This window comes from Rhagoletis pomonella, unplaced genomic scaffold (genome assembly GCF_013731165.1).
Source record: "Rhagoletis pomonella isolate Grant_MI unplaced genomic scaffold, Rhpom_1.0 Rhpom_scaffold_00003, whole genome shotgun sequence".
NCBI classification, from domain to species: Eukaryota; Metazoa; Arthropoda; class Insecta; order Diptera; family Tephritidae; genus Rhagoletis; species Rhagoletis pomonella.
In genome coordinates, this window is record NW_023458557.1 from 67,212,341 (window position 1) to 67,225,767 (window position 13,427).

The 13,427-nt window shown below is 36.6% G+C and overlaps 2 protein-coding genes across 2 annotated transcripts; one reads left to right on the top strand and one right to left on the bottom strand.

The window, feature by feature from the left end:
• Positions 1-7,120: 7,120 nt before the first annotated feature.
• LOC118735387 (twinkle protein, mitochondrial) lies at positions 7,121-9,623 on the top strand. The gene is made up of 3 exons (XM_036465106.1): positions 7,121-7,627; positions 7,681-8,112; positions 8,449-9,623. Exons 1-3 carry the CDS (start codon positions 7,393-7,395, stop codon positions 9,537-9,539), a joined length of 1,758 nt encoding a protein of 585 aa, XP_036320999.1. The 5' UTR covers positions 7,121-7,392; the 3' UTR covers positions 9,540-9,623.
• LOC118735388 (cysteine-rich PDZ-binding protein) lies at positions 9,533-10,033 on the bottom strand. The gene is made up of 2 exons (XM_036465107.1): positions 9,828-10,033; positions 9,533-9,766 (listed from the first exon to the last, which is right to left on the bottom strand). Exons 1-2 carry the CDS (start codon positions 9,980-9,982, stop codon positions 9,637-9,639), a joined length of 285 nt encoding a protein of 94 aa, XP_036321000.1. The 5' UTR covers positions 9,983-10,033; the 3' UTR covers positions 9,533-9,636.
• Between the last annotated feature and the right edge of the window lie 3,394 nt (positions 10,034-13,427).

Below are 13,427 nucleotides of genomic sequence, written 5' to 3' on the forward strand. Positions count from 1 at the left end.
TTCCTTTCCACTTTATTTTCCTTCATACAGCTGTCTTCGAAACATAACTGATAGCTGGCAATGCTGCACAGGTTTCCGCAAGGGTTGCAGCATGTCGATTTTTCGTTTTTCGTAACGTAGCTATGAATTAAGAATATTACGATAATTCGAGTTCGCTTTTGCGTCATAATGATTGTTGGTACAAAATCATGACTCAATAATAAAATGCAATGCTGCACAGGTTTCCGCAAGGGTTGCAGCATGTCGATTTTACGCTTTTCGTAACGTAGCGACGAATTACGAATTGCGAAAATTCGGGTTTTCTTTTGCGTCATATTGGTAGTTGGTGCAAAATCATGATTCAATAATAAAGGGTTCGCTAACCTGGTAATTGTCTCGCATTCATTAATTTATTAAATGGCAATTTCCTACAAATAAATTTAAATTTAAGGCCTGTATGCAGTTCTCAAGAAAAGCTAAAATTCCATACAAAATGAAGTACAAGAAATGGCTAAGAAATTTTCTTGAGTCAAATTTCCTTCAGGCAGTACGCAGTTCTTAAGAAAATTGCTACGCTTTTTACTACGGTTTTCTAAAGGTTTTTGTGAAAAAAGAGCACAAGGCAACCCAGGTTTGCAACAGAAATATATGCCCGTTCCATTATTTCTTGAGGAAAGAGTGAGGCAACAGGCTGTGAGGTATCAAAAATGTCAAAATTCCTTGGACACACACGCGAAATAATGGCAATTTTTTCTTGACCGTTTTCTTGGGAGCTGCATACAGGGCTTTAGAAAAGGAATTTCACTTCTAATGCCCGTTTTGTCCTGTATTTCATTGTAGCGTAACTTTTGCGCCTGGTGCTTTGCGGGCAAATTTATAATTGTCACGTTCTTTTATGGTTAAAACAATTCAAGCTTTTGTATTGAATTTTTGGTTTGAAATTTATTTTTTCCTTTTCAGTAGGGTGTTTTGCACATTATCTTCTGCGTGAGAATTGATCGTAATAGGTACGTATCTGAATAAGCGACTGGAACACGGCTGTTTTTCAAAAGCCCACGATTTCGAACTCGCGTAAATGTGCCTTAGCTAAATGCGATAGCATGAACGCCACTGTATAGACAGTAACCAACCTTTTTGGGTTGTTGTTATAGTAGTCGTTGTTGTTGTAGTTATATTCACTCCTGAGGAAGGCACGGGGTTGTGTGCTGCTATTTAATGGCCTTCCTCAGACTTTTTCTTAGATTTCAGGGTTGAGTGCTGTATTATTATTAGATAAATAAATTTAAGTATTTGTCAAATCAGGATTTTATTAAAAGAAAATTATAAATAGTGTTAAAAAACCAAACAAACGCTCGTGCGAAAGCTCTGTTTTTGTGTATTGTTAAAATTTATACATTGCGTACTTATTCTTTTGTGGACTTTATGTTACTTGAGAATTTAGACAACGTGCGAGCTGCCAGGTTCAGTTATCAATATAATTAACACAAGCTTTTCCGAGTGGTTGCCTTTGAATAAAAAGAATAAACAAATATTCGCAAATAAATTGGATTTATTTTATAACTGACAACTAACCTACGCTTTTTGTTCTATTCTCCATTTTAATTTTGACTCCTTATTACCGCCAACAACTTTATGTGTATACATATTTACAAGCTGTCAAAATTTTGCGTAGTCCCACGAGCTAGGTAAAAACTATGGCATTCGTATTCACAACGAGAAATCTCAAAATTTTTGTTTGGTCTTTCCAAATTTTCTCTTTTTAATCAGTTGGCAAAGGCCCTCAGTGGCAGCGCTCCGAGCGTTGAGATAGTAATTTCATGTCAATTAGTAGAAAAGTTCCATGTTGAAAAAACTTTTTATTATGGCGAGAAAATTTTACATTTCTGCTGTGCCAATTCGTAACTTTTTACTGCTGGAAATTTCTGACAGTTGCTCTGGTTCAAAAGAAGTTGAGCAATTAAAATCAGAAATTATACAAAAAAAGACTTGTCTTTACTGACATTTATTCTTCTAGAACTAAAAGCCATGTATTTATTAGACGCCATAGTAATAAAATCAAACCATCAGGCCGGGTTGAAAATTTTCATTCACCTCATAATTAACAAAAATTTACAATCCGTAGTACTTTTCTATCAATTCTCAAATGCGTTTAAATTAAATCGTTTAGAAAATGCGTCATTTATGTATACCATTTTATGTGGAATTATTCAATAAATTTCGTTTTACACTATACTTTTTGAAACTATTTGGAGTTAATTATTTTTTGTTTCTTAAAAGCAACCCTGCGTGCTTGGAAGGCGTGTGTACCAATAATTTCATCCCTAGCATATTCATCCACGAGGAAGGCAGTCGCCAAATTCACCGAAGGTTGTTTACTGTTTATATTGTGATGAACGCTCTTCGAAAACATATGTATGTTCGAAAGTGCTAAATGTTTCATTTTAAATCTCAGTATATACTGAGTTTTAAATGGTAATGGGGAAATCGTATGCTTTTGTTAAAGAGCCGTGTTCCAGTCGCTTGTTCAGATCCGTATCTATTATGCAGCGTTTTTGCTGCATTTAAAATGCAACATTTAGCACTTTCGAACATATGTTTTCGAAGAGCGTTTATGCTATCGCATTTAGCAAATGTACATTTACGCGAGTTCGAAATCGTATGCTTTTGACAAACAGCCGTGTTCCAGTCGCTTATTCAGATCCGTATCTATTACGATAAATTCTCACGGAAAAGATAATGTCCAAAAACCCCTACTGAAAAGGAAAAAATAAATTCTAAACCGAAAATTCAATACAAAAGCTTGAATTATTTTAACCATAACCAAACATTTGTTTGTGTATATATTTGGGGTGTTCACAGTTCGTTCCAAATAGTGTCTGAAAATGTAGACGTCTACATTTTAAGACGTTTTCTAACCGTAAAACCTGTGGTGTTGTTGTTTCCCATACAAAATTGGAAAACGACGCCGTCTACATTTTGTCACACTCAAAGGTATGTTTTTACGCGTCTACATTTTGCAACCTCGCAGCAGGGTTGCATTATGGCAATACTAATCACATTTTTTTTATTTATTGGGCACGTTTTTTGTATTTGCATTTAATTTGAGCGCAATTTCTGATGAAACGAAACAAATCAAGGAAAAGAAATAACAAATATTAGGAATTGGTAATTAAGTTAAATAATTACAATTTTTCAGAAACAAAATCGAAAGGCGATATATAAAAAATGCACGCAAAGAGGAAACACCAGCAAAGTTTTGAGACGATTTTCCGACGACTGCTAGAAAGGGGTGCTCACAGTTTGATGCTAAAGATGTCTCAAAATGTAGACGTCTACATTTTGAGACGCTATTTGGAACGAACTGTGAACACCCCAATTCATTTGTCGGTGCTGTCAATTATAATTTTCACACTTAATTAGGAAACAAAACAAACAGAGTTGATCACAAATTAATCCAGATTTCTATCAGCATCATATCGATGTTTAATTTGCGTAACTTTTCTTTATCCAAATAATGTAAAATAATAAATGAAATCTCGATCGGCGATCACTGAAACGCAGCTAGCACTGTATACGCGAAAAAGCAATGTTACCACCTTTTCTCATTTAGGGCCGGTTGTTCAATGTCTGATTAGCACAAATCGGAGGCAGAAGCTCCGGTTAAGCACAACTACTGCTTTATTGATCACATGTTACATGCATGATGTCGAAATCGTCGATAGTGTAGTGGTAGTGATAACCAGACATTGAACAACCGGCCCTAAACCATGTTCGAATCGTGGAAATTTTGGAAGATCACAGGGTTGATTTTAGCATTTAGATTCTTAATGCAAAAATGGAGTTGCTTTTAGTTGCATTTAGGTGACGAATTTTGTATGGATAAATGTACATTTAGGGCCGGTTACTCAATGTCTGGTTAACACTAATCTCCGGTAAAACATCGTTATCGACGTTACCGACTCAATGTTATATGCATGGAGCCGAACACGTCGATAATGATGTTTAAACGGATATTAGTGTTAACCAGACATTGAGTAACCGGCCCTTAGAGTAGCATTTAGAGCTAAATGCGCTAAATGTGCTTTTACGCGTAAGCAAAAACATCCCATTAGCGAAAGGAGGCCAAAATTGATGAAAAAATTCAAGAGGGGTATCAATCAACGCGTTTTAATGCGCACAACAATCACCCGAGACCGGAAATTCACATTTTTAATTCATTAAAGAGTTATTCGCAAAAAACACTTGCACTTTTCGCACTATGTTTTGATGAATTTGACGCAAATAAATGGAGTAAATGAGCTTAACTGAACACATATTCATTAATTTTTATACGTATGTGATGTTTTAAGTGTACACTTTCGCGAAATTCTGTATTTAATAGCAATATTCCGATGGTGAAAATCCGCACCACAATTTTGCGTGGTTAATATAAATAACATGGAAGAAAACTAGTGTTGCCACTCTATTAAAAATTAAATGGAACTAAATTGCTACTGCCACTCTATTAAAAAAGTTTTTGTCCGTCCAACTCCTTTTTGCGTAGGAGGCCTTCGGCCGCGCTAAGGGATTATAACCCTCACACCGTAGAATTCTCCTTTCTGTGTTGCCAAAGAAAAGGGGCAGAACACCTTTTGCAGAGAAAACTTTTCTGCGTAGGCGGCCTTCGGCCGCGCTTAGACATTATAACCCTCACAACGTAGAATTCTCATTTCTGTGTTGCCAAAGAAAAGGGGCAGAACACCTTTTGCAGAGAACACCTTTCTGCATCGGCGGCCTTCGGCCGCGCTTAGGGATTATAACCCACACAACATAGAATTCTCTTTTCTGCGTGCGAAGAAAAGGAACAGAAATCCTCTTTTTACAAAAGTATATTTCTTGTGCATTATTTTGGTGTTTTCAAAGTTGAAATACAAATTGTATTAATAGAGTGGCAGCACTAGTTTTCCTCCATCTTATTTATATTAACTACACAAGATTGTTGTGCGGATTTTCACCATCGGAATATTGCTATTAAATACAGAATTTCGCGAAAGTGTACACTTAAAACATCACAAATGTATAAAAACTAGTAAGCACGTGTTAAATTAAGCTCATTTATTCCATTCATTTGCGTGAAATTCATCAAAACAGTGCGGAAAGTGCAAGTGTTTTTTGCAAATAACTCTTTAATTAATTAAAAATGTTAATTTCCGGTCTCGGACTGTTATTATTGGCGTTAAGACGCGTCGATTGATACCACTGTCGAACTGTTTCCATCCATTTTGACCTACCTTCGCCAAAGTACACTACTACCTTTAAATGCAGCAAAAACGCTGCATAAAGAATGCAGTTGTAATATTTTATGGGCTGTTTTTGCTTACGCGTAAAAGCTCATTTAGCGCATTTAGCTCTAAATGCTACTCTAAATGTACATTTATCCATACAAAATTCGTCACCTAAATGCAACTAAATGCAACTCCATTTTTGCATTAAGAATCTAAATGCTAAAAGCAACCCTGTGATCTTCCAAAATTTCCACGATTCGAACATGGTTTAATGGGAAAAAGTGGCACCATTGCATTTTCGAGTATACAGTGGCTAGCTGCGTTTCAGTGATCTCCGACTGAGATTTCATTTATTGTTTTACATTATTTGGATAAACAAAAATTACGCAAATTCAACATCGATGTGATGCTGATAGAAATTTGGATCAATTTGTGATCAACTCCGATTGTTTTGTTTCCTAATTAAGTGAGGAAATTTTATTTGACAGCACCGACAAATGAATATATACACAAACAAATTTACGGTTATGGTTAAAACAATTAAATTTTTTCTATTGAGTTTGGATTTTTTTGGTTAAAAATTTATTTTTTCCTTTTCAGTAGGGTTTTTTTTGCACATTATCTTTTCCGTGAGAATTGATCGTAATAGATACGGATCTGAATAAGCGACTGGAACACGGCTGTTTGTCAAAAGCATACGATTTCGAACTCGCGTAAATGTACATTTGCTAAATGCTGTAGCATGAACGCTCTTCGAAAACATATGTTCGAAAGTGCTAAATGTTGCATTTTAAATGCAGCAAAAACGCTGCATTACCCGAACTTTTTCTTCTGGTAAAATCATGAAAAAAAAGTGTCAAGCGATCACTGGTTGACATTTTTACAGGAAAAAATGATTTTTTTTGTTCCCGTACTTTTTGCACGGTGGAGAGAATACAGAGGTGGCGCCGATGACGATACCGCTACTCGGCTCTCAGTGATTTTGACAGAATCAGCTGTTTTGGTGACGTCATAGTAGAGCAGACAGCAGTAGTGATGTGCTGAGTCAATACTTCTAAGTACCCAATACACTCGATACTCGGTACCGAAACATTTAGGTTTCGAACAAAAGCGCACATAGGCCAAAAATATGGAAAAAACGCCTAACAAAACCCGAATGTAAGAGTCAATAGAGCTTTTTTACTGATTCAAATGAAAGATGTATATATGTCGGTTCGATGCCAAGAGAAACCCTTACTTGTTTGAAGCATTTTTGTTCCAGCTGAATCGGACGATATCATTTTTGTAGGCCTGGGACAGATTCTGTAACCAGTTAACGACAATTTTCGAATCGGTATCGATTTTGTCGACGTTTGATATCAAATATTTGTAAGTCAACAAGTGCGATATCGATGAGAAACTTGTCGCTAACTGGCTACAGAATCTCTCCCCTGAAAGGCTTCTTTATCCGTCAAAGTATTTTTCTTGAACCTTGGACCGACAAAGGTTAAAACTGATAAAATAATATTTTTCTGTGGCGATAAGTTCAAGTGTTTTAGCCGATATCATATAAATTAGTAATGAAAGTTTTTTCTAAACCTGAAATGCATATAATGGCGAGGGTTTAATGTAAATAATCGGTATCGGATACCGAAAAGGAAGTATAGGGTACCGAAATCTTTTTTAAGTATTGGGTACCGAGTATTGGGGACAATTCAGCACATCACTAGTCGCCCTCATTCTCGCCGCTCTCAGTTGTCAACTCTACGATGACGTCACGCTAAAATTACTCTCACGAATTCTGCTGCAATCGGCGCAATCTTGTATTCTATCATTCTTGTACTTTTTGTTGTTACTCACTTTTTACTCGCACTTCAGAGAGTAATTTTGCTGTTTGACAGTTTTATAGGATTTTTCACGAAAAGTATTGGATCAGAGCTACTGCTTAAGAGCGCTACTAGTGCGTGTGCTCCTTAAGATAGAATTATCGGTTTTGTCGATATACTGTGCCGGCTTTCAACCTCGAGGCTTTTTCTAATTGTTTTGATTTCTTTTTCAAGCTCATATTTAGATCATGAATCTGTATTAATTATTGAATCATGTATTTAGAACGCATGTTAATAGGACAATAAAAATATATTCTGGCTACTAAACGTTTGCCAATAGCAATATGTGGACTTTATTAAGTAGAAGCATGACTTTCAGGGTTAGAAAACGTTTAATTAAACATTTCACCCTGCCACCAAGTGTTGACAATAATGTGGACCCAAAGGTTATGTTTGAATTCAAAAAACATTTGAGGAACCATCGCTTGCCATTCAAAGATGGAGCCACATGTTTGCAGGTGGAATGTTATTTATGTGTTAATAAATCTGCTATAGATGCTTATATAAATAAACGCACCGGTGAGTTCTGAACCATGTAAAGTAAAATTTTTTCTTATGCAGGTTATTTGCAGGGCTCTTCCTTTGTCCCAATTGTGATGTGAAGAAAAATTTAACAGACGTGCTCCCTTTATATGAAACAAAGTGCAGAGGCGATGCAAAGTACAAAGATGTGAACTATGAAACTAAATTCACAACCTTACAACCAATTTCACAAAGCATATGTGATAACCTCGGAATTAAGGGTCTTAAATCTACAGACTTGGACTACTTGGGAGCTCAGTATGAGTCCACTCTTAATATCCTTAGCTTCCCTATACGTAATGTCGCAAATAAGATCGTGGGTGAGAAAATTCTTTATTTATCCGATAAGACTGAGGAAACAATAGAGAATTTTAATTATTCTGGTTTACTGATATGCAGTTCAGCTCATAAAACCACACGAGTGGTTTTGGTATCGAAACTAATGGACTTCATGGTGTTAGCAATGCAGCGCTTGAGTAACAGTAGGTAATTTTAAACTTTAAACTGCCTAAAATCAAAAAGCTGAATGTACATACGCACATTGGGCCTTACCCAGTAGATAATTTCAGGAGCTAAAAGCCCTTCCGAAAGGCCTTCCTGTGAGTCAGGAGGCCTTCCACTCCACATTCCTTCCTTTTTTGTATGGAATGTTTTCTTTTGATGGGTTGAACCGGGTTTGAACCCAGGCCCTGAGGAATGGTAGCGCACACTGCTAACCACTACACCACAGCAGCCGTCACCAGAGTTGATATTTGCTTTAACTAACATATGATTAATAATTCGCGCTTTTAATATATTTTTTACCTTTTTCTTTATAGCTTCAATTGCATGTTTACCGTATGGCCTAAAAACACTGCCTCAAGAATGTTTGCCATGCCTTGAAAAATTTAAAGAGGTTGTGTTTTGGTTTGACTTTGATACGCCAAATTGGGACGCGGCGAAGAATTTTTCAAAAAAGTTGGAAGATAAACGCTGTTTTTTCATACGACCGACTGATACTGAACCAGCTCCATTCGAAGCTCACAGGAAACGACTCAATTTGCAACATATTCTGAACAAAGCAACACCTATGTGCCACAAATCTATAACCACATTTAGCGCACTAAAAAATGATATTCTTAGTGAGCTGCAAAACATTGAAAAAGTCAATGGCGTAAAGTGGAAACGGTATCCTATGTTGAATAAAATACTTAAAGGCCACCGAAAAGGAGAATTAACAATACTAACTGGTCCTACCGGCAGTGGAAAGACGACATTTATGAGCGAATATTCTTTGGACTTGGCTTTACAAGGAGTCTCAACGTTGTGGGGTTCTTTTGAAATCCGAAATTGCCGGCTAGCCGCAACACTCCTCCGACAATTTGTGGGATATTCTCTCGAGGATAAGCTCAATGAGTTTGAATATTGGACAAGTGCATTTGAGCGTTACCCGCTGTATTTCATGACATTTCATGGTCAACAACCGCTTAAATTAGTCATGGAAGCCGTTGAACATGCTCAATATGTACATGACATTAGTCATGTAATAATTGATAACCTACAATTCATGATGGGAACATCAATGACTCTGAAAAGCGACAAGTTTTGGGAACAGGATGCTATAATATCTGCTTTTCGATCTTTTGCTACTAAAAATAATGTTCATGTTACTTTGGTTATGCATCCCCGCAAAGAACGTGCTGAAGAGGATCTCACAGCTAGCTCCGTATTTGGAACAGCAAAAGCTACACAAGAAGCAGACAACGTCCTTATTATACAAGACAAGCGTTTAACTTCGATTCGGGGTAAAAAATACCTACAAATTGTTAAAAACCGGTACAGTGGCGACTTGGGAATAATGCCACTAGAATTTGACAAAGAATCTCTGAGTTACTCTCTGTCAAACAAGAAAAAAAAAGCTAATAGCTGAAAACCATATTTTTACATAAGTTAACTTATTTTAAAGTGTAATTACATTGTACATTTTTTGTTAAATATTTATGTTTAAGTAAAAAAACATAATCCTTTTAAGTTGAACTTTGTTTATAATTCTTTATATCAAGAAGCTTCTTTCCACACATGGCGCAGATTGCTTTTTTGTACGCACATGCCTGACAGTAATGGGAGCCAATCTGATGCACTTTTTGTCGACATATCCTAGAAAATGTAGCCTGTAAAATTCCGAGAAAAAGACAATTCTACATGTATGTATACCGACCTGCAGGGTGCTAAACTTTTAGAAATTGGATTTTGTCTGTCTCTCGCTGTCGACAAGGCCTTGTTCTCATTTATCTTTCTTTTCATCGAACCTGTTTTCCATGGATCCGGTGTTACAACTTTGGATAATTTAACTTCGCAGCGATCACAAACCATTTTGCCCAACTATTTGTTATTTTGTTTTCAAATTAGATATGGGCTAATTTCAAAAATCGATGTTCGTTTCGATTACACGGGGCTCACATCCCTACAAGAACAGTGACCCTGCCAGCCACGGCTCCCCACAAGACGTATTTAACAAGGTGATGGCCGTATATAAGTAAAAAATTACACTAACAAATTATACGCTGATGTCCATACTGTCATTGGTATGAGTTACAACAAACACATCATTTTGACGTAATGGCCTCCACGCCGAAAAACTCAGCTGTCGCCACAACACCACCTTGTTTAATACACCTTGGCTCACCACTTTCCCCTAAAATTCAAACGATTTACAACTTTTTAGTCATCTCACCCACACACTTACACATTTTTTGTTCGAACTGTCAAAAAAATGTCCCTTGGTTAGAGCTACATACCCGATAAGAATTCGTACTCTAATAAGAATGCTATGCGTTAGAGCGAGCCAGTTAGAAACATCGGAATTTTGATGACAGTATACATACTGTGAAGAAATGTCACTTTGCGAAAATTTTGAAGGTAAGAATACGTATTTAACAATTTTATTTAATTATAATGTAATTTCTTCTTTTAGATTGCAAAACAGCAGCCACTTAGTCACATTCTTAAGGTATGTATTGAGACTTTTTATATGTTTATAAATTTTCAGTGATATTTTTGTTTGTTTACAGATTTGGGATTCACCATCAGCACCTTCAACGCTTGCATCTCCGTCGCCAGGAGCACCATTAGAACCTTCTGCCCTCAGCTTCTTCATCGCCAGGATCACCACCAGTACCTTCTTCCCTCAGCTCCTTCATCGCCAGGAGCACCATGGGTACCCTCCGCCCTCAGCACCTTCAACTACAGGAGCACCTTCAAAGTGTAGGTCCAACTTGTCAAATTTTGCAAAGGTGTAAGAAAACTTAATTTTTCCGAACCACCAGAAATGATTTGCAACTCTTAGGGCCGGTTACTCATTGTCTGGTTAACGCTAATCTCCCGTTAAACATATTTATCGACGTTACCGACTCCCTGTTGTAAGCATGGAGGCGAAGACGTCGATAACGATGTTTAACCGCAGATTAGTGTTAACCAGACATTGAGTAACCGGCCCTTAATATATATGAAAAGAAAGGTAAACCGATTATCTTTCTTTTGATTATAACACCGTTAAAATCGCTTTAAGTTTTCATAAAAACTTTGCAACTTTTGTAAACAGCTATATATAAGCAGTGGAAAAGTGGTAAAATTTTGCAAAGTTGTAACGAAACTGAATTTTTGTGCTCCATTACAAATTATTTGCAACTGTCAATGTATATTAAAAGAGAGGTAAATCGATTACCTTTCTCTTGATTATAATACTGTTAAAATCGCTTAAATTTTTTAAAATATAAAATTTGCAACTTTTTAAAACATATATATGCATAGGAGTAGTAGTAATAATAAGCAATTAAGCAACCACATATGTATGTAAAAATATCTTTATTATTAATGTTATTTGTAATTTTTATTCATAATATTGATTACTAACTATGTATATTAGGTTAACAATGCATTTTGGAAAATAAATTTTGCAAAATAAAAATCAAAAAAAAATTCAAGATTTTTTATTTAAAGTTTTTAAGGTTATTTTGAATTCGCTGTGAAGAGAATGCAACCCTGTGCCAGCTGAAGTGGGCAATGCTAGACGAGTGCAGCTATATGTTTTCCTTACGAAGTATCTGAATGAGATCGACAGTGATGCTAGGCTCACACGTACAGGGGGAAAGTGGTGACAATCTGCACACCGCCCATAAAAATGTCACCAGTTTTGAAGTGACCGAAACCCGCGGTTTCACCAGATTTTTCACCACTTTTGGCTGGCAGGGGATAGTCATTTGATTAATCATATGTAACCGGCCGTCTTCACATGCTTGAAAATCTCGCTTGCGTTCTGCTTTTTTCTCTCGCAAGCGTGATAGAGTTTTGTTGACTGCGCATTTGACAGCATACTTTTTCATTTGTAAATGTCGCCAAACAAGACGGTTCAAGCCTTGCAGGCTCTTAAAAGTTTGAGAAAATTAGAAAATCTGCATAAAGAGATGTGTACTATTTTCAAATGAAAAATGGCTGCCTCTAAACTTGTATTTGCCTCCAAAAGAAACGATGTTGCTACTCTGAAGAATTCTGCGAAATGAGAACATAGCTGTCAAACAACAAAAATGACAGTAGAAAGCAAGCGAGAGCTTGCATACCGCTCGGTATGCGAGAAAAAGGCATGCTTCGTACTTTTTGCGGTCTACACGTGCGGTTTCTCGCATGCGCCGTCACGCAAGCGAGATTTTCCAGCACGTGAAGACGGCCGGTAAAAGTATGTTCACATATCAATTGAGGGATTCACAACCATGAACCAAAAATACAAGATCACGTAAGAACGCGACGTTGTATTTGTAACTGGTTTTGAGAAAAAAGTTTGCGAAAGCGGGTTCGTCACCTGAGCGTTTGTTTACATCACAAGCACCACTATTTTACACTTTTATTCAAGTAAAAAAGAGTTAATTCAACATGACAACACATTTTAAAGCATTTTGTTGCATCATTTTACCTAAATTGTGCGTTTAAAGTGTCTGACAATAATTTTGGCTAATTTTGGTTTTCGTTGTTTTCTTTGCTTTGTTTACTTTTCGCTCGTTTTCCAGTGAAACAAGATGGCGTAGAACCCGCAAAAAAAATCGACTTTTTTCACTCTCTTGTTCTTACGTGATCTTGTGTCTTTCGTTCATGATTCACAACGGTGTCGTATTGTTGTATGTCGTAAACTTTAAAAGCTTAAAGAAATGTATAGAGCACTTGAAACCACAACCAACAATTTTTTAACACTGCGAAAACTTATAATATTACTTTGACGGTACTTTGCGAACCCCCTTAATATATTTTTTGGCGTTTAACCCTTGGATTCAGCAATTAGGGACGCAAACGATGCATCGATATTTTTGAAACATCGATAACATCGGTTCAAAGCTCGATGTTTGCCATCGATGTTTACAAGTTTCTAAAATTGCTAAATTGACGATACATCGATGCCAGTTTCAGCGATGTTTTAACATCGACTTTAGTGTGATTCAGACTTGAATTCAACTTACCCATTATCCTCCTAAAATTTTTTCCCTGGCTATGAATTTTATTGCTTATTCTTTTGGGGAAAATTCGGAAATTCCGTGTATACCCTTATCTTTCGATATTAAAAATGCGTACATAATCATTAAAAAAGGACCGGGTTCCCGTTGAAATTTCAACGAAATTGGGGCTTGGAACTTTAGGCTCGGCGATCTTACGACGGCATGCATTTTTATTATATTTATAGGAAGGGCAAAGGAATGGTAAATAAATACAGGGAAATACATCCATATTGTGGCGAATACTGCGGCAACACAAAGCGAACAACGAGAAATAGGCA

What these genes read in the sequence shown, in the direction of transcription:
- LOC118735387 (XM_036465106.1), top strand. Translation starts at nt 7,393, where the DNA reads ATGTGGACTTTATTAAGTAGAAGCATGACTTTCAGGGTTAGAAAACGT. An exon ending in TTATATAAATAAACGCACCG is followed by an intron (nt 7,628 to 7,680) that starts GTGAGTTCTGAA and finishes GGTTATTTGCAG; the next exon opens with GGCTCTTCCTTTGTCCCAAT. An exon ending in AATGCAGCGCTTGAGTAACA is followed by an intron (nt 8,113 to 8,448) that starts GTAGGTAATTTT and finishes TTTTCTTTATAG; the next exon opens with CTTCAATTGCATGTTTACCG.
- LOC118735388 (XM_036465107.1), bottom strand. Translation starts at nt 9,982, where the DNA reads ATGGTTTGTGATCGCTGCGAAGTTAAATTATCCAAAGTTGTAACACCG. An exon ending in AAAAGTTTAGCACCCTGCAG is followed by an intron (nt 9,767 to 9,827) that starts GTCGGTATACAT and finishes TACATTTTCTAG; the next exon opens with GATATGTCGACAAAAAGTGC.